General features: G+C 37.6%; 1 protein-coding gene across 3 annotated transcripts in view; it reads right to left on the minus strand.

Annotated features, from left to right (window-relative positions):
* Positions 1 to 19,237, minus strand: part of VPS41 (VPS41 subunit of HOPS complex) — a 123,516-nt gene that overhangs the window by 95,154 nt on the left and 9,125 nt on the right. The window contains exons 3-5 of one of the 3 annotated variants that reach the window (XM_075493557.1): positions 8,088 to 8,132; positions 7,489 to 7,596; positions 4,435 to 4,512 (exon numbers count right to left, since the gene is read on the minus strand). The exons of 1 other annotated variant lie outside the window; for it this stretch is intronic. In XM_075493557.1, the coding sequence (XP_075349672.1) occupies positions 4,435 to 4,512; positions 7,489 to 7,596; positions 8,088 to 8,132 (231 nt within the window). The remainder of the gene's footprint in view (positions 1 to 4,434; positions 4,513 to 7,488; positions 7,597 to 8,087; positions 8,133 to 19,237) is intronic. One more of the 3 variants, XM_075493559.1, reaches the window with a different exon arrangement.

Consider the following 19,237-nt stretch of genomic DNA (forward strand, 5'->3'; position numbering starts at 1 on the left):
TTGATGTTTATTAGAAGACCAGAATGGGGGCAGGTTTTCTTGCCCTTTGAAAGGTTTTTGATTTGTTACTTAACTAAACATGTTTGTATAGCTTTCTTCATATCTACAAGTCCATAATCCACAAGATGTCAGTTGAGGCAATAATTATATTAATAAATTGTAGACAGTCTAAGAAGAAAAGAAAGATGGAGAGGCACTTGGAATTAACATGCTGTGAATCAGTCCTGCATCATCCTTTGTCAGTGGCATTAGCAGGTTTTTTTTTTTCCCCTTCTTGTTGCCTTTTAGTAATAATTTTCAGTGCATTTGACACATTTCATCTCACTCAATGCACTGAACCCTAATACAAGAGAACACCAGTTTGTCAAACATACGTTATTTGAGGATGTGTATCAGTTAATCTTAGGTGGCTGACATTGTCAAAGACAGCCACACTGGCAAGAGCTAAAAACATGCTAGGCAAGCAGGAAAGCGGGATCATGCGAGAGCACAAGTGTGGCCGCTGACACCAGCGCCACCCAAGGCCAAAGCCTCCAAATTCCCATCTCTCAATTCTCCCCAAACCAAGAGTCTCTCACACCAGTTTCAAAGCACACACTTCTACTGCTGTTGACAAGAGGAGTTGCAAACCTGAAAAGACTAGTCGTCCACCTGGCACAGGATCCAGCATCACATATTTTAAGAGCAGGATGAGAGAAAGACTCTTCTGAAAAGACTTCTTAGTTGTCTATGTTAGGTTCACAGAAGCCACTGTGAATATTTATGGGTCAAAGTAGAGCACACGATTAAGTCTTTGCAGCACTAGGGCCACTATTTGCAGTTCAAGATACCCACATTGTTTTGCTGCTATGGACATTACAGAGTGAAGTCCTAAAAGGTTTTTTTAAACAACAAATAAAAAAAGCATGTCACAATAGCAGAACTTCTAGGGATGCCAGGCTTTACATTTTCATGTTTCTTCAGTTGTTTTTAGCAATTTAAAATGCTAAATGCATTCAGCCTTCAACAGGAGGGCCATAATTCAGAAGTTGGCCATTCTGGAGATTATACAACATACCTGTGAGTTTTCTTCCTCAAAGTTCACAGGAGCTGCAGACATGATAAAGTAATTATGCTGCAAATCCTCTGAGATCAGTCTCTATTTCTGTTTTACAATTTGGCTAAAATCCAGGTGTGAGCCAATATGAAAAATAAATGATTTATTATAAAACCAAAATTCTTATTTCTTCAATTTTCAAGCCCATTTATATTATTGAACATGACTACCTGAGATTAGGTAAGAAAAATGGAAATCAAGAGGGCTACGGTAGCAGTAATCGTATTTTCTACATCTACTTAATATGAACTTGCCACTAAAATAAATTTTAAAAAAGGTTAAAATAGAAATCCTACTCTCTATTCTAGTTTATTTCACATACTAACACTATTTCGCATCTAGTGACTTTTAAAGTTTCCTGTGTATGGTTTATTTTTTCTATTTACACATTTAATATACTTAGATGTATAGAAAAGTAATTAATTTTTTTATTCCCCAACTTGGCTTAAAAAAAAAAAAAAAAAAAAAACAAACTGAAAAATACAGATAAAGACTCAAATGCAGAACAATTCCTTAAATTACATAACTGATTTCTTCCAGACAAAGGCTTCACGTTGCTATCCTTACTATTCATTTCTGCCATCTCATGAGACAGAAAACATCTGCTGAAAAGATTCTTTCAAAAAGAAAAATATGTAAAAGTCACTCCCTGGGTACACTGTTTACTGCAAACAATTACAAGATTTCAGTAGTAATATTGCTTGCTCTTTAATGAGAGACTATTTTATTTTTTATTTTTTCATTACTCAGAACAATTTTTATACATTACTAATTTCCAGAAATTAGTAGCAACAGACACTTCTCCTATTTACAACTTCAAGGTAAAACCATATCTGCCATTCCGCCAGTGGAAACACTTCTCAGAAGGAATTCGTTCATTTTGGACTGAACAAAGAACCAGAGAAAATACCATTGAAGAAAATACTCTTTGCCCCAGCGCATTTACAAGGAATGCTTTACATCTATAGGACTTCAGGAAGTGACTCACTTTCTTCTCAAGAAAGGGTTAGGTTTTATTTGAGATTTACAACATGGCAATGCTCTAATGCAAATCCCCCAGGAAGAGAGACAGTAAACAGATGTTGGTGGAAGAGAACAGAAGGAAGACCCCACCAGACGTTCTGATAGCGATGCCTCTAGTCTGCAGTCCAAGATCTTGAAAAGTTCAGGTTACAAGGAAAATATTCTAACATACAGCAGCCAGTTCAGAATAAACCATCTATGGGTTCAACAGCTGACAACATTCATTCAGAAAACTTCTCTGTTTATGCAGCCAAGGATGTCACAGAGCTGCTTTGTTTCTCACATAGGGAGCCCATTCTGTTCTACAATACTTAGTAGTTCCTTGGAAAACTTGTCTTTTACAGACAAGTGGTCCTAGATCAAAATCACTTTTCTTCAAACTATAAAAAAGAAAAAAAGAAGCACCCTTTCCACCTGATCCATTATATAATTTATCTGTTGCACTGGAGACACGTACGTTACAAAAAGAGACAGAAACATTAAGAATAGAATCAAGAAACATTTCTTTTTCCTATTCTCCATCTCAAAAAGCAGTTTGTACTCAACAGTTTAAAAAGAAATCATTGACATCTCTATAAGAAGACACAAAAGGCACAAAGGCACAAAAATCTTCATCCTGAAGCAGGTCAAGTTTGGAAAAGGGAAAACCATGTAAGCAATGTAGAGCAGAAAGTGCTTTATATAGCCCAACCTTAATTTTATCATAAAAAACCACCCTCCCAGCAGGCACTGGTAGGACTTTTTATTAAGGAAAAGCAAAGAAAAGAATAGCACATTTGGGTGTGCAGGTATAAAGAGGATGCAGGGATTTTGCTTTATAGTTTTTAGTAGACAACAGGTCACCTTGTTCCTTGCTTTACACCCAGGCAGTGCCCTAAGTCTTTACAGAAAGAGGAGGATTTCACCTTTTGGAACTAGTGTGGGAGGACAGGGTGTTGGTGATGTACTTAGGAAAAAAAATGGAAGTGTTCATTTGTAGAACTACCAAGTACCTGACACAGAGTGGAACGAATACAAGTCTAAGACATTTAATGCCTGACTCAATAGAAAATCTCCACTTCGTTTCAGTGAGTCTTTGAGTCAGTCTTTTACTGCAGAGGTGGAAGAGAAGAATTCAGGTACACTTTAATCTGGCCTGCCCCAAATGGACTACTTCAGAGAAGAAGAAACTATATCTTTAGCAATTAGCATACATGTAAAATAATCAGAACTGTAAGGGAGACACCAAAAACTTTTCCTCTTTTGAAATGCAGTCAGCATTTCCTCTGTGGGGCTGATGAACACAGAAAGTTAAAAGAAACAGAACAACATAATGAGCTTGACTTTCATTAATACCCAGTAAGGTCACTGTCAATCTGACCAATGCTATATATAAGGTTTTGGCTGTGACTCCCCCCCCCCCCCCCCCTTGCACAACTGCATAATTAGATTTTTCAAAAATATAAACAAAACCTTTCACCCCTCCCATGCAGCTAGCTGTGTCAGCTTTAGAACATACGTTCTCTTTGCAAACATGCCAACATCTTGTGATGGATACTCTGACAAGTGCTGACACGGCTATGAAAAACAATGCTTGGCTACTAGACTTTGTCACAATGCCAGGAGAAATAAAAATTGCTAATTCTCGTCCTCCCACCTCCCATGGAAGACAGGGAACTTGAAAATGAGATATTAAAAAGCAAAACAAACAAAAAAAATCAATAAATATCCACAATTAAAAGGAACATTTAGTACTCTAGAACAGAGCTTTAAATTTAGCATTTCATTCATTCTCTAATATCAGGAACCACAATAAGGAAAAAGTCTGTTTCTTCTCCTTCAATCAGTACAATCCCTTAAGAGTCCAAGCTTCAAAACATTCACATAAAATATTAGCGTTATATATTTGCAGTAGATAAACCGAACCAGCAAGGCAATCAATCAATTTTCAATTACTTGTGGCAGCTAGATAAGATGATAGTGCACACACTACAACTGACAATAGTCACCTAATGAGCAGGCTCATGCCTATGGAAGTCACGAACCTCCGGGTTACATAATTAATAATAGCCATTTACAATCATAAATAAGTATCTCCTCTTCTGTCTTCACAAAGAAAATTTATTGTATGTAAACTGAGATGTGCTCATCACAAAACCATCCAGTGTAACTCTTTTTGCAAGGAACATACACTGCCTCTTATATTATAGGGAGGGAGTTCATGAAATGCATTAGTAAAATTTCAGGTGTAGCAAGAGCATTAACGTATTTATTACTTAGTACATCACAGCATTTTTACATCCCAGTAGATGTGTTCTGAATAATGTCATACTTACAACATCAAACTTCTGTGTGATGTTCCCCTGGACATCAAGTAAATAAACTTTGCCATAATGTGTTCCCAATGCCAAAAACTGTAAAAGAAAGAGACTGATTACATAAACAAAAAGACACCACAACCCAAACTACAGCAATGCTAAATGAACTCCAGGATGTTTAGCAGATTAATGATTAGCAGCACTGGGGAAAAAAACCCAGCACCTTCTATAGACAAAGCTTATTTTAATTGCACCTAAAGAATAAAACAGGGCTTCAAGCCCATATTACTGTGATAGTGCAAGTTAGCTGTCAGAATGAGTCATGAGGACCCTCATCCACTGACAACTAATGGTGTCTGCAGTCCGTACACCCTGCCTGATGGACTGTGGCAGCAAATTAAAAATGCAGCGTGAAAGCAAGGACCAGACCTGAAATAGTTTCTAGATCCTTTCTGCAGCTTTGTTTCAATCATAATGGTTTCCTTTGGGCTTTATTTTTAATTCTGCTTCATCACTAACATAAAACCAAAACATTCAAACACAGAAAAAGGCCACCAGTAAGCCACTGGTAAAATACTGCTGAATTATGGAAGATCTCTGACAGTGCATTTAAGCACACAGATAACCACTGGGTTTGCTTTCCTTCACTCCTACATTGAACACTTTCAAGACAAATACACTTTTCCTCAGAAATCTCAGGAGTTTCATTCTAAAAAATAGTAGCTAAATAAAGAAATCTCCACACAAATGCATGCTATCACAAACTTATTTTGATACAAACAAGAAGGGAATTGATTCTGAGAGATCTGCTGTTAATTGAACCATGTGAACTACAGCTAAACAGAAAAGGAAGAACTTCGGTACTACTTGATTTATGACAGAGGTTTCTTTTATTCCCCCCCTCCTTTCAGCATTACTCAAACAGTCTAGGCTCCTCAATTCTCTGTATTTCACTGCATGTGAGCATGCTTCATTGCAACCTATAATGAAATGCTCAAATTTACAGGCACTGCTAAGCGTGTCAGTCAGGCAGCACAATCTTTAAAAAATAACCTTACAGAAAGTCAAGGTTTAAAAGGATTTATCAAAATGGAATTGCTTAAAATGAAATTTCAGTTCAGGCACTTAAAATATGAAGCTACATTAAAAGGAGTCAAAAAAGGGAAAGAAGGGGTTCATTAGAAATTCATCCCCTGCAATGCCTTTCACTCCTGCAAGGTTGCCTTTTTTCAGGAAGAAAAAAGTCCCCCGGGTAAAAAAATCAATACTGGTTAATAAAACATCAGGTGTGCAGACATAACTAGGTATGACTATTCCACTGCACAGGCCTGCTTGAATGCACCAGGTGCCATGACGATTAGTCATCCAGTGCAGACAGCAAGCCTGGTGAAAATATGATGCTTTAGCAGTGAAAAGAAAAAAAATAATTCTGGGGGGAAATTAGTCTGAATACAGAAGCCAGATTTTCAGGATTCCCAGCAAAGTTAAACTGCTTTAATCAGAGGCATATTTTACATAGTACTGTATAATTTTGCTAATGATGACTCTTTAGCAGGGCTTTCCCTGCTCTTGCAGGGGAAAAAACCAAACCAAAACAAAACAAAAAAAGCAAACCAAAAAACAGAACAAAACAGAAAACAGCCTCGCAAAGCCTATAACCCAGCTTCATTTTTAAGCTCTCTGTTGTGAGAGACCTATTCCTAAAAGACTCCAGTACCTGGCTTCTAACAATATTGATCCTTCTCATAAATAGTATATCTAGTTTGCTTGAAAACTAAAAGTGCTGGGATACTTAAACAGCTTTCCTGTATTGTCACTCTTCGTGACACTATAGTTAAAGCTGTATCTGCGCACACCCTTATAGAAAAATCCTGTTCATCTCTTGGCTTTCAAAATTCACCTGAGGTTCAAGAAAAAAAGGTAACACAAACAGTCCACAGACCAGGAGGAAATGCTTGCCAATTTTCCAAGTATCTGTGTAATTCTAAGTTGTCAAAAACATTTTAAAAAGACTTATTGTTTTCATTCGCACAGTTAAAATACAAGCTTCATCTTAAGAGCCTCTTGAGCCATGGCAACAGTCCTTTCAGGAGAAACACAACACAAGTCAATCTAAAAATACAGCCAAATAATAAGATAGATCCCTGAACAATAACTGTTAAGGAGCTATTACTGGCCGTGAAAAATTATACATTCAGAAAACAGCTATTATGATTTACATACTAATAGTTACTTGACAAATCATTAACTCATACTTTCAGATGCTCTTCAGCATTCCTCAATATATTAAATTGTTATTCAGTATTTATAAAAGAGAAGAAAACTCAGAAAATAAAAACCCAATTGTTTAAATCACTAAAGAAATATATGAAGTTTCTTCTTTGTAAGAATAAAGGAATGATTCTTTGTAAAATTTCTTTACTTTGCATTGTCCATCACTTTCTCCCCTTCATTCTCTTGTATGTCTCAAACCTTACCAGTAGTAGAGCATATGCATACCCTCTCCTTGTTTTTAACATATTGCATCAGGGAAGGGGACCAGGGAAGTGTTAGTATGAACAGCTCCCCCAAAAAACAACGAAAGAAAAAAGGAATATTGTAATTACTTTCTTCTACACTGTATTAACAGAAACTCAGCTGTCTTCCACAACTGAATACATGCTAAGCTGGCCCCTGGCATGATCAAGTCTGTCTTCAGTGATTCAAGCTGTACAAATAAGCACAGTATATGCCAATTTCCTTTCTGAATAAAGGAAAGTTGGGACTGCATCCCAATTCTAGTTCATAATACTGTCCATAATTAAAATCGAGTGAACGTTTTCCCAGTAGCTTATGTAAACATCCCATCTAACAAATCAATGCACCTTGAATTCTCACCTCATTTTCTCACTGACGAAGTGTGCACTGTTCAACACAAGTTTACCATGAATTTTGTTTATATTAGTGTTGGCTCGCACTGCACCTCTAGATTTGGCAGCACTTCTACACAGAAATATACTGATATATTATAGGCACAGATAAATACATAAAACCAAGCAGAAGTACTATCTCTGCCACAAAGTCACGCAATACCTTTTCATGCACCGTCATGCAGCTGGCTGCATCCTTCTGGAGAATTTCAGTCACTCCATTAGAAAGCCGTTCATACTTCAGCTTAGGTTCTTCTTCACTCTCATCTTCCTAAATTTTTAAGAGCGTAAGGAAAAGGGAGCAAGAGAAAAAAAACAAACACTTAGAAGTTTATTTTAAATAAAAACAAATTAAAATATATCCCAAAACTATTGCACAGCAGCAGGCGAAGATGGATCACTATTATCTCTTAACAACAGCCATTACAATCAAAAGCCAAACTTTCACATTCTTATCACTGGAGGGGGCTTGGGTTGTGCTTTTTTGTTATTGATTTCTCTTTTTACTCCAAAGTTCTGGGTGCAAACAAAGACTGTATAGCAGCATAACAATTCAGCTGTAAGAGGTGCTTAGTTGATATCTAAAAAGCAGGAAAAAAATGTACATGTGTACTTTGTTACATAAAGTTAGTAATTTCCAATTTAGAAGAAAAATATAAAAGGGATGGATATGGAAAAACAGATGATGATAAAATAAAGTGTGCCACTGTAGCCACAATTAACTCTAAGCTGAAGCATGCAGGTTACAAGAAACTTCAAGACCTTTACAAGATGCTGCACCTCTGCAGGAAGGATAGAGGCAAAATGCTGTGAACAAAAATAAAAAGAATCCACTAGAAATAAGTTAATTGTATAAAATGCACCAATGGGTTTATGTTAAAAAAAAAAAAAAAAAGAAGAGCATAAATATGTTCTTACAAAACTGTCTGGGAAAAGGATCTGGACACAGCATATTCCTATGGATCACCTGTATCACCTACATGTTCAGAACTTTTTCTGGTAAATAACAAAGCTTTCCTCTTTTTTTTTTTTCTTTTCAAGCATGTTAGGTATTATCACCCAATCACTACTTAGATGCAAAGAAAGATGATGCATCAAGTGGCACAGAGTGAAGAGAATGAAGACCGAGATAAAAAACACAAGCAGCCAATTAATTGATCAAAGAACACCCAACAAGTTTATCTCTTAGGAAAAGAAAATCCAAGGTGCAAAATAGCTTTGTGGTCATAAGCATCTATCTGTAACAGATGGTCTGCTGAAGTACAATGCCAGAGAGAGATTTCATAAGCTTCAGTAAGCCTCAGTTAATACTATACATGCATACACATACACAAACCCACATATATCCCTTGGTCCTCACTGGGAAACAGTATACCTGCAATAATAGTCTCACTATTAGTTCTAATGAACACATCAATGTTGAGTGTGTTTCCCACATAAAACACGTCTTTCATTCCTAAGCAACCAGAATATACCAGTGCAGTGCTCTAGTAAAGGAGCGCCTTTACTTCCCACCAACCACTGCTTTCCAATCCCTAGAATAGAAAATAAAAATGCAGTGTCAGCCTATGGCAGAAGAACTATATTTGTGCAACATTTTCTTGTAGTTAATGATGTGGAAAAATAAATTTGGAAAAGAGACATGTTAACATGTTAATAAAACATATTTTGTTTAAACTGCCTTTGGAGTACTAAAGCCAGTCTTTCCCAAGTTAAATATTACGGCCATTTACCATGCGTGCTACCATCACACATGGTAATATGTACATACCCTCATACAAAACACATAAAAGCCATACGGACCTATGGAAACACTCAATATTTAGCCCTATGCTTACATAAATATGCTGCAAAGAGAGGCCCTTTTAAAAATGTTATTTGAGAGTTTTATGACAGAATACAAATGAGATTAATATAGGGATGTCAGCAGTCCACGACGTAGCAGTCTGAAGTGAGGTGTCAAAATGTCCACCAAGAAACAATTTTATTCAGTATATCTAACACTGAACAAAGTTGTTACTAGACAGAATGACAATGTCAAATTACAGGGCTGTATATAAATCAGCCAAATTCCTTGTGCCTAGAGATCCTTAATAAATGACTACAGGGTAGACAGAGGAGGTAAAGTCAAAGAAAAAAGCGTACATGTGACGGAAGGAGGGCATAAGGAAGTATGCGTCCATTTTACAGCAATTAACACATTGCTGCATTTTATACATTGCTTACAAAGATTACACTTGAAATGCATGGGTAATCATTGAATAAATTCATAAAAGTAAAAATTGAACTCCAGTCATCTAGTTTTTATAAGATCCCATGTGTTGCTGGAGTCTGGACATCAAATGTGCAACCAACGTGAAAAGTTAATTCTAGTCTCTTGAGTAGTTTGCATAAAAGCATTCATCCATGGACCATTAGATAAAGTTACTGTAAATAAGTTTTGCCTGTCTTATTTATGAGTGAAAACTAAGTAATTTTTCCTGCACATGCATATACAAAAAATATATACTTTCAAAAGTCAGTGCACCGAAGCATTCTGCCAGGCTTCAAAAAAAGTAAATAAAATGAAAACTTCAACTATTAGGCACAATGATGTACCCATTTCACGCTTTTGTGACAGGTATCTTTTATGTTAAGCAAAAGTCAAGCTAAAAGGTGAATTGAAATGCGGTGGGGGGACCTTGCTGTAAACAAAACAAAATGAAAAAGGTGATTTGCAAAAATGCAGGACTTCCCTACTGCTTCAGACTCTACCTCATATATTAAATGCATTTGATGATCTCTTATTCAGAGTATCAGAGTTGAATAATTTTTAAAGGTATTTTTCTATCAGGAAAAGCTTTTATGCAGTCTGAACTTCTAACGTAAACACAAGCCAGTGTTAATAAAAAGCCAATCAATAATTTTTGTTAAATTTTAATAATCCTGAAAACCTACAAATAAAACCATCAGCAGCCTGAGTTGAGATGACAGTTAGCTGTGTTTCTATGACAACCTAGAGGAATAGTACAAGTCCTGACTTGCAGCAAAGCTAAGATATAAACAGAGTGACATTTACCCCATACAAGAAAACTCACAGCTTTCCTCTTTCAAGGTGGGGGGAGGAATTCCTCAGCTAACATGGATTTTTACTAAGTGTATGGCACTTTTAATTAAAGATAAGTCCTTTAAACCATCCTAGAGGATTCTAAACATTTGAAAAGAAATTTTATAGCACTGCTTCTTGTACTACCGCTTAACACTTCTTCTGTGTTTTCTGCCTAAAAAAACCACAAAGCAAAGCAAGCCCAACAACTCTGATTTTTAAAATTCTTGTCAAATGTATTAAGAGAAAAAGAAATAGATACTGCACAAAATGTGTAAAGCGCTCCACACGTGGCAGCCTTAAATTCTGAAAGGGATGGAGACCCACAGAGATGACAGGAGAAAGCTACCTTTGTGGTGTTGTAAAATAAATAATGACCATTTTTCAACCACAGGAATGCTAATTTGAAACTTATATTCCATTTAGTTTTCTACTTGCCTTTTACTGCTGAAGCTAGTAGTCAAATTGCTAAAAAAAATGCTGTAAAAAACCTGTAAAGAACAGGTATCCATAAACATTTCCTATTGAAAGCACATTTCCAATTGAATGAAATACTCTAAATTAACCAGTAAGACTGATACAAATCCCTTCCTACTAAGAGCTCTTCCATTTGTCACTGCTAACTCCTGAACTGAAAACAAATTCTTCTTCCCACACCTAACACCTAGCAGGCCTGAAACTCACTACCAACTCTTCTTCTGGAACAGATTTACAAAACTGAGGAGAGCTGCAAATGTGCAATAAGCTCTCAAAAGGCCAGTGCCACTGCGAGGGATGCTCATCTGCCTTTCTGAATGCAGGTTCACAACCTTCTTCAGGTATTCTGCCCCATCTTTCCCAGCCTTGCCTACAGCAACAACTGTGGTGGAATTGTGAGTAGGAAAAAAAAAAAAAAAATCTGAAAATCAGTCCTCGCGAAGAAAATTTCCAGAAGCAACCTGTGGGCAGTTCCCGGAGTTGTTCCATTAGCCCACAGTTGCTCCTGCAGCAGAAGATCTGCCCACAGGACAGTCTGTCACATGAACTACATGCTCTGCTGATTGCGGATACTCTAATTATGTAACGGGCACTGACAGCAAAGTGTCATCTTTCCCACACGATTTGCCCTCGAAGTTTTTCAAAGCCTTTATGGAAATAAACGGTGCATACATTACAAGGCAAGTGCCCTTCCTCTTTGCTGCACATCTTCTGTCCAGTCCTAGCTAGAATTCCAATTACTATAGGTGACCATTCCAGCCTTGTTTACGCCTGCAAGTTTTGACCCTGCAAAGCATTTAAACTCAAATACAAAGATACCTGAGGTCCATCACTCAATTTCAAAGAAGCTACACTCACACCCTACTGCAACAAGGCCCCGGTGTCATAGGTCTTGCTAAAAGGTGATGTCTTAAAAAAAAAAAAAAAAAAGACAAAACAAACAAACAAACCACAGCCAGCTCATTCTCATTTTTTTAATGTTTTCTTTCAAGTTCACATCAATTTCAGAGATTATAAGAAAAATGTTAAATTAGCTCATTTCCTCCTAGCTTAAAGGCCATTAAAAGTGCTCTGCCTCTCTGTACTCAAATAGTTAACGTTTAGGAAACATTCTAAAATCTCTTTTTAAAACAAACAAACAAACAAACAAACAAACAAAAAACCCCACTCTGCTGCCAAAGTGCAAACCCAACATTACTGCTAAAAAGTGAGGAGAGGCTACTTAGCAATTTGTGAGAGTAACTTTTCTTGACATTTAATATGGGCCAGTTCTTTGGAAACCCACATAGAACCTACTAAGAAATCAGCATTTTTATTTATTTAAATAGTCATCACCATCACACAGAAGACAAAATTAAACTAACTAGTTAGAGCTCCAGAATTATTAGTTTACAAACTACATGAAAAATCTCCAGTAGAACCAAAGAAACCAAGTCCATTTATTTTTGAGTTAAAATAAAGGCTCACAGAACATCCTCAGTTATGCAAAAATGAATAAACACCTCCTTAGTGCTCTGCTGGGGGAAGTTTCACTTATTACAGAAATTCAACAACATAAAAAAAACACCAAACCATAAAAAGACCTCAAGCCCCAGAATGCAGTCTCCAGGGAGAATTACTTACTTCTATATGTACAGAAGCACAAAGTGCAGCAAAATACCCAGCAGAACTCAGTTGCCAAGATCATGTATTAACTTTTTGGTCTTGACATCTTGACTTGATCCAAAGCATAACCATCTCCAACTGTTAATTTTTTTTTATGGAAACGATGTCTTAATCAGGGGGTCGGACTGGTTGTCTCGGTTTTGTTTTCGAGGGTGTGTGGGATGGTGGACCGGGAAGGATCTTTCCTCTCCAAATCCCCTAATTGACACAGGAGCAACGAGTACTTCTCTGAGTGGCTGGTACCCCGCTGAGAAGCAGAATGGGTGACTTCTAACCACACTGCTACGAAAGATGCATCATCACTGGGATTCACACCACCCCCTGGCACCCAGGCCATCCGCAAACCCTTCCTATCACTGGCATTGCCTGGGAGGGCAGGACTGCACCAGGGAGGCTGTGCAAACCTCAGTTTGGATGAGGGGGCCCAACAAGCACCTTACAAACTTTAGGATTACTGTCGCAAGATTTCCACAAGGAAGCAAGTACTACCCAACAAAAGATACAGCTAAAATTTTTTATTTAACCTTCACCTCATTACCACACCTGGGAATTGTACCACATGAGTCGTAATGCCTCCTTTGACCTGGTAAAGAAATTATGATTATTTTCAGTCTTTATCCTCTCCAGTTCAGATCCCAGATCTTTGTTACGAACTGACTATCTCCCTTCATTCAGGGTCAAGAGATACTGAAGCACTGATTTATAAATGAACCTGACTTTAGGTTTGCTAAACCTCACTCCCCAAATTCTTCAGAGAAAATACCCACCTAACACTGAGTCCCTCAGACAAGCAGGTTCAGCATTCCATTGATCTGTCATCTCTAGTTCTCTCTACCCAGATTGTATTTAGGCTAAATATGCCCCAGATAATCTGGTAATCCAGATGACCAGACATGAGTCTCCATATTCCCAGTACCACCCCAGGAATATCCACGTGCATCATTTCTCACTTCCTGCTTTACCATATTTCACACAAAGATATTTACTTTTTCTAATAGCTGTATGCCAAAACATTGAGGCTTCCCATATTTTTTGTACCTAAAGGCAGTAATTAGGCCTGGCACACCGTATAGCTTCTCCACTCTGGAAATAATGCTTCAGTTTAGACATCCTTGCTCAGCTAGGACAACAAGCAGTTTCTCTCCAGCCTGGTCTGGAGGGCAAGGCAAGATGCAGGCACAGCAATTCTTCACTGCACCTCTGCCGGGCTGGGTCTGCTGACTGGGTTACTCTGGATTTTGGGATGCCAAGGGAAAAGGAAACAAGTGACTCTGCTCACCACAATGTTACATCGGATGGAGGCTGAAGGGGGTCGCCTTGCATCAAAGCACCAGTCAATCCCACCTATAATCCAACTATCCACAGCCAACAGGTTAAGGGTACTGGCCTCCCAGTATAACACAATCTCCACTTTGAAGGCTGCAGTGTCCTGAATGCTCACAAGCAAGAGGAAATATAACCTAGCCCTCCCCTAGCCTCCCCCTTCCAAACCTGCTCTGCTTTGTCCCCTGGCAACCCTCAGATGGACCTTTGCTGATACCCTAACTCCCCCAAACACTCCACCAAACCCTCCCAGCCTGGACTCCCATCCCAATTTCAACACCATCCAGTGTGCCTGCCAGGACCCCCATTTTCTTACTCTTCAAAGCCAACACGTCCTCAGTTGGAAGCTCATTTCCAGCCAGGCAACCCTCATGGCAGAGCAGCTTTCCTATACCGAGTTTTTAATGGCTGCTTACAACCTGGCATGAAACAGCTGTTCACAAGACACCAGAACCCAGCATAACAGCTCAGCAAACACACTAAATTTGGATCTAAGGAAAAGCAGAGTGCAGCTCCCATCCCAGCAGCACACCCATGCCAACTCACAGACACTCAGGGGGACAGAGATCAAGTCTGACTACCGAGCAAGAGGATTCAGAAATGCAAATAATTATCATCCTGTATTTCCGTGTCCTCTTTCCATGCCTTACCAGCATAGATGTTCTTCAAATACATGGAAGCAAAGAGCAATTTTATTTTACTACTTCAGGATTCACATATGCAAGTGAACACACATTTGCAATACATGGGAATATGGCTAGTGAATTAATAAATTAAGCAAAAATTCTGCTACGAGTGAAAACATCACATGGGAGCAACATATGACTAACACGTGCAGGAGGATTACTATTCTTAAAGCAGTTTTAGAAAATACTAAAAGGCAAGTTGTAACAAATTGCTAATGTCTATTGATGAATTTAAGGAAGTAACATCAATGTTGCAACACAGTTTGGAGATGCCTTCAACTTCCATCCCAGAACATGTTTTAAAGTCCCTGAATTATTTGGTAATAACACTGAATAGGGTTTTTGTTTTGTTTTTTGAGAACACAAAAATGAAGAAAAACTCTTAATCTTTACCTACTAAACAGCTTATCATGCTCATACTTTTGAGTATGATCATTTTAAGTATGATCATACCTTGGTTATACTTGCGATGGGGTAAATTGGCCTTCTCCCCCTCTTCCTTGTTATATACCCATTTAATAGTCACAAACCACTCAATCTTCATAAATCCTACTCTTGCCTTATGATTGCAGGCATCAGATTGTCACTTATACTTTAAAGATGAGAGGTAAAAGTTTTGAACCCCATATATTAAATTGGAATTGGTGTACCATCTATTTGATATAAGAAGGGTTCCAAGAATATTTTTGGACATTTGTCCACTTCCCTCTATCCCAAAAAGCAAACATGCTTTTTGTTTCCTTACAGCAACTTTGAGTAACCTGACCTGCTATTAACATATACTGCACTGAGCATGCATGCCAGCAGCGTCTTACTCTTCCTCAGCACCATTTGGAAAGCTCACCTTACTTGAATCATGACCGGTTCTGGTCAGAAATGGTGGGAGGAGGGAGGTTTGCCTTTAGAAAGTTTTAGAAGTCAAATTTGTCTTGTCAAAAGATGCAAATTACTGAGGCAGGCAAAGAGGACATATCACTATCTTTGTAAAAGATGTAGTTATCTACTCCAATTTCTTCCATTGTAACATCTAACTTCTTCAGTGTTTGCCTCTGATGCTGCCATTTTTGAAGGAAACTGCCCACAGGTCAACCTATTGCCCACTATTCTGACATGGGAGTCAGAAAAACCCCTAGCGCAACCCAGATTTCTTCTCACAACAACTGGAACCTAAACACTAATTTTGAAAAATAATTTAAAGAATCATTATTTCTGATAAAAATAGCTGGAAATTCACAACACAAAGATTTGCCAAAATTTATGTTTTCGTTGTTGCAGTAACAGTAGTCGATTCTTACTTTGCATAATTGAGAAACACAATGTGCAATTTAAAAGCCCAGTCAGTCCTTAAAAAGGTAACATCTCAAAATCATGTATTAAAGATCTTCAAGCAGATCTGTCTGTATTTGCCTTTTAAAAAAAGATTCCTGTGTTCTAAAATGATGCAACACCACACCTTCCCTGCTGCCCATTTCTAGGTCTTATTCTGCCGCCTTTCAAAAGAAAAAACAAATCCAAAAGCAAACCAGAAGAAAGCACTCTGTCCTCTGCAGTTTTGGCAGATATATCCACTTGTGCTGAAGAAACAAGTGACATAGAGCAAACAAGGAGAATTATAGTAGAAGAATACATAACTATTGCAAAGTGCAGCTTCATCATTACTGTTTCTCCATCCCTAGGATACAGTGTCCAGGCTTGTGTTTCTGTCTCAATGATAAAGGGACTACCTATGCTATTTTCAGGATTAGGATCCTGACTCAATTTCTCTCAATGCAATCAAATCTCTGACACTAAAGGGATAACAGGAAAAACTCAGACTAAGGCCTTTAACCTTCAAAAGCCCAGTTTGCTAGGTAGTGCACAAATTGGAACACAATTTTATTGCAAGCTGTTGTTTTATTTACTGTGCTGAATTTAAATATTGAGCACTTTACCAGACCCTCCAGAGACTAAAACTTACTGAGAAAACATAAACCTCTTTCCCTCCGTTACTTTCATATTAAAAAGTTTGTTCCAACAAGAAAATTTTAACAAAGCAGAAAAAAATAAATGAGTTGGTTTAAGAATGAGAATAGCAAAGAGCATTTCATCTTGAAGTCACTGGTTCAAAAGCAGGTAGAGCAATAGTGAATAAAAGCTAGAAAGATCCATGGTCTTGTTTATTAGCCTGCTTAGGCAAAATTGGGGGGGGGGGAATCCCCCATTTTCCTATAAAGAAAGCCATATTATAAAATAACTGATCCCAAGTGACAACCTGTGTAGTAACTTCAACAAAGATGCAAATTACTGAGGCAGGCATGGAGGACATGTCATTATCTTTGTAAAAGACCTGATTATTTACTCAAGTTTTGTAGAACACTTGCAGGACAGTGCGAAAGAGCACAGGCTGCTATATTTTGAAACTTTTATAAACACAGGTTTTGTGAGAATTAATATAGTTTGGAATAAATGTTACAATCATTTGGAATAAATACTGAAAACCTATTCAAGTTTCCAACTTGTACAAGAATTGGTTTCTATTCTGCAACTATTGCTACATAAGACAACAAAAGCCATGAAGACTGAAATACCTAAACCATGAAAACACATTTGTGACTTATGCTGCTAAAAATGTTTTCCCCTAATTCTATGGTGAAAATACAGTAATGTTAGCACAGTGAAGGAAGTGAAGTTAATAACCTCCTATCCAGTTCCTTTATGATTCCTCATAAAGCAAATCACCAATACTTTCCCAGTATCTGGCTGTAAAATTGGCAAATATGGATTAGGATGGTAAAATTTCACACAGCAGTTTTCTGTTCTCCCCATGCATTTTCCACAGGGATCTATTTAATACCTTGACCTCTTTGGGAAAATGCAGATATACACCAGGAGCAAGGAATTAAAATGATATGGCTGCCTGTGAATATGTATCAAAATGAACTGCATTCACAGTATGAAATGAAACACAGATGAAAGGCAAAGCAGAGAGCATTTTATTTCTTCACAAAACTGTTGTGGTATACAGAATGTCATGCTGTATTTGCAGAACACCAATTGAAGATTCACTCCTACAGGTTTGAAGGAGCTGGGCACCAGCCAAGTTGTGAAGCAGAAGTAACACACAGATGACATACACATGAGCAATCATCATAAATGGCATGTTAAAAAAAAAAGTAGTAAAAAGTCCATATAGTACAATTTGGTTTCACTTCAACTCCCATCAATTTGTTTTATTTTACTGGTACTTTTGTGCATGGCAAAGAACACATGAAAACTTTTAAATCCACTTCAGCGTTCAAAAGCACAGGATCAGTCCATCCACATCAAGTGCACCATACAGAGGCAGCACAGGATAGGCTGTTTTATCTTCCATGTCCAAATCCAATTCCAACGCTGAAAAATCCAAACACAGTTCAAATCTCAATGAAACTAGGCATTTCTTCTTGTATTTTCCTTTTGCTGAGTAAGGAACTTGGGCAAACATTTGTTTCCCCAGTGAACACTACTCAAGCAGCCCGGTTGCCACCTTGTGATGTACTGCATATGAAAACCCTACAGTGCAGTTTTGGAAACAGTAGTTTTTAAAGTTCACCCACTCACCACAGCAGAAGAGCTAGATGGTAAATAGATTAATTTCCCTGCTACTTTCCTTTTTCCAGCCCTGCGTGTTAGTCCACACAGCTGAATACATTTAGTATTTTGGAAAAGCCACATCTGCACACTCTGTTAACACACTAGCTTTGCAATTGCATTTAATTTAGGTAGCACGCACAGCAGCATTTTTACTTTTTATGTATTCCACAATACACAGATAGAACAGGCACTTCTGGTTAATATTAATAGCTCATTAAATGAAGTATCTAATTTTCACTCAAAACCAGAAGATATTAAAAGAATATAGCAATAATCTATTTTTCCTGCAAGTCAATCCTCTATGTATATTATAATGTTAGTTACTAGTCACTGCAAACTTGTTTTTCAAATTAATGTATGAAAAGATTCCATTTAAACTTCAATAAATAATTTACTATGCTCATCCTACTGACTCAAATTGATAAATTATTTGCATGATACATTTTCTCATTAATAAGGAGGAGAACTTTCTATTTGGAATTTATATATCTTTTCCTTCCATTCTCCCCATTTAAAAGCCAATTTCACTTAAAGCCACGCAGGGAGAAGCAATCTCTCTTCAGATTGCTCAGGTACGTGAAACAGAATATGCTTTTTGAGCATTTTTCTCCCATTTTATATTTTTAAAACAACTGGAAGAGAAAAATGGCAACCTAGTGTAGAGCTATTCAATAATAAGGAAAAGAGGCACGATGAAAATAAGTACTTTGGCAAAGGTCAGACAGAAGACAAAAAAAAGGCAAGTTGGACTGAGGTACAGTACCCAAATCTACTTTTCAACCATCCATTTTTTGTTGTAATGGTGATGCCCCCTCAAAAGCTACTAGCCACAGAAGAGCTAACCTCTTCCAGCCCAATGCTCCACGCTCCATGTTAAGAGAAAATTTTGATGGAAACAGAGTATGACAAGGAGCCTTTTTTACCAGATGCTTTATTTACTTGAAATGATTTAATTGCTTTGACCTAATCCAGACCCAACCTACAAGACTAAGATCTGGAGTGCACTGAAAAGGAAAAGAAAACATCAAGGCTTTTTAGTTGCCTCTTTTTAAGGCTTACATGTT

The sequence above is a fragment of the Mycteria americana genome, chromosome 2, assembly GCF_035582795.1.
Source record: "Mycteria americana isolate JAX WOST 10 ecotype Jacksonville Zoo and Gardens chromosome 2, USCA_MyAme_1.0, whole genome shotgun sequence".
In the NCBI taxonomy this organism is placed as follows: domain Eukaryota; kingdom Metazoa; phylum Chordata; class Aves; order Ciconiiformes; family Ciconiidae; genus Mycteria; species Mycteria americana.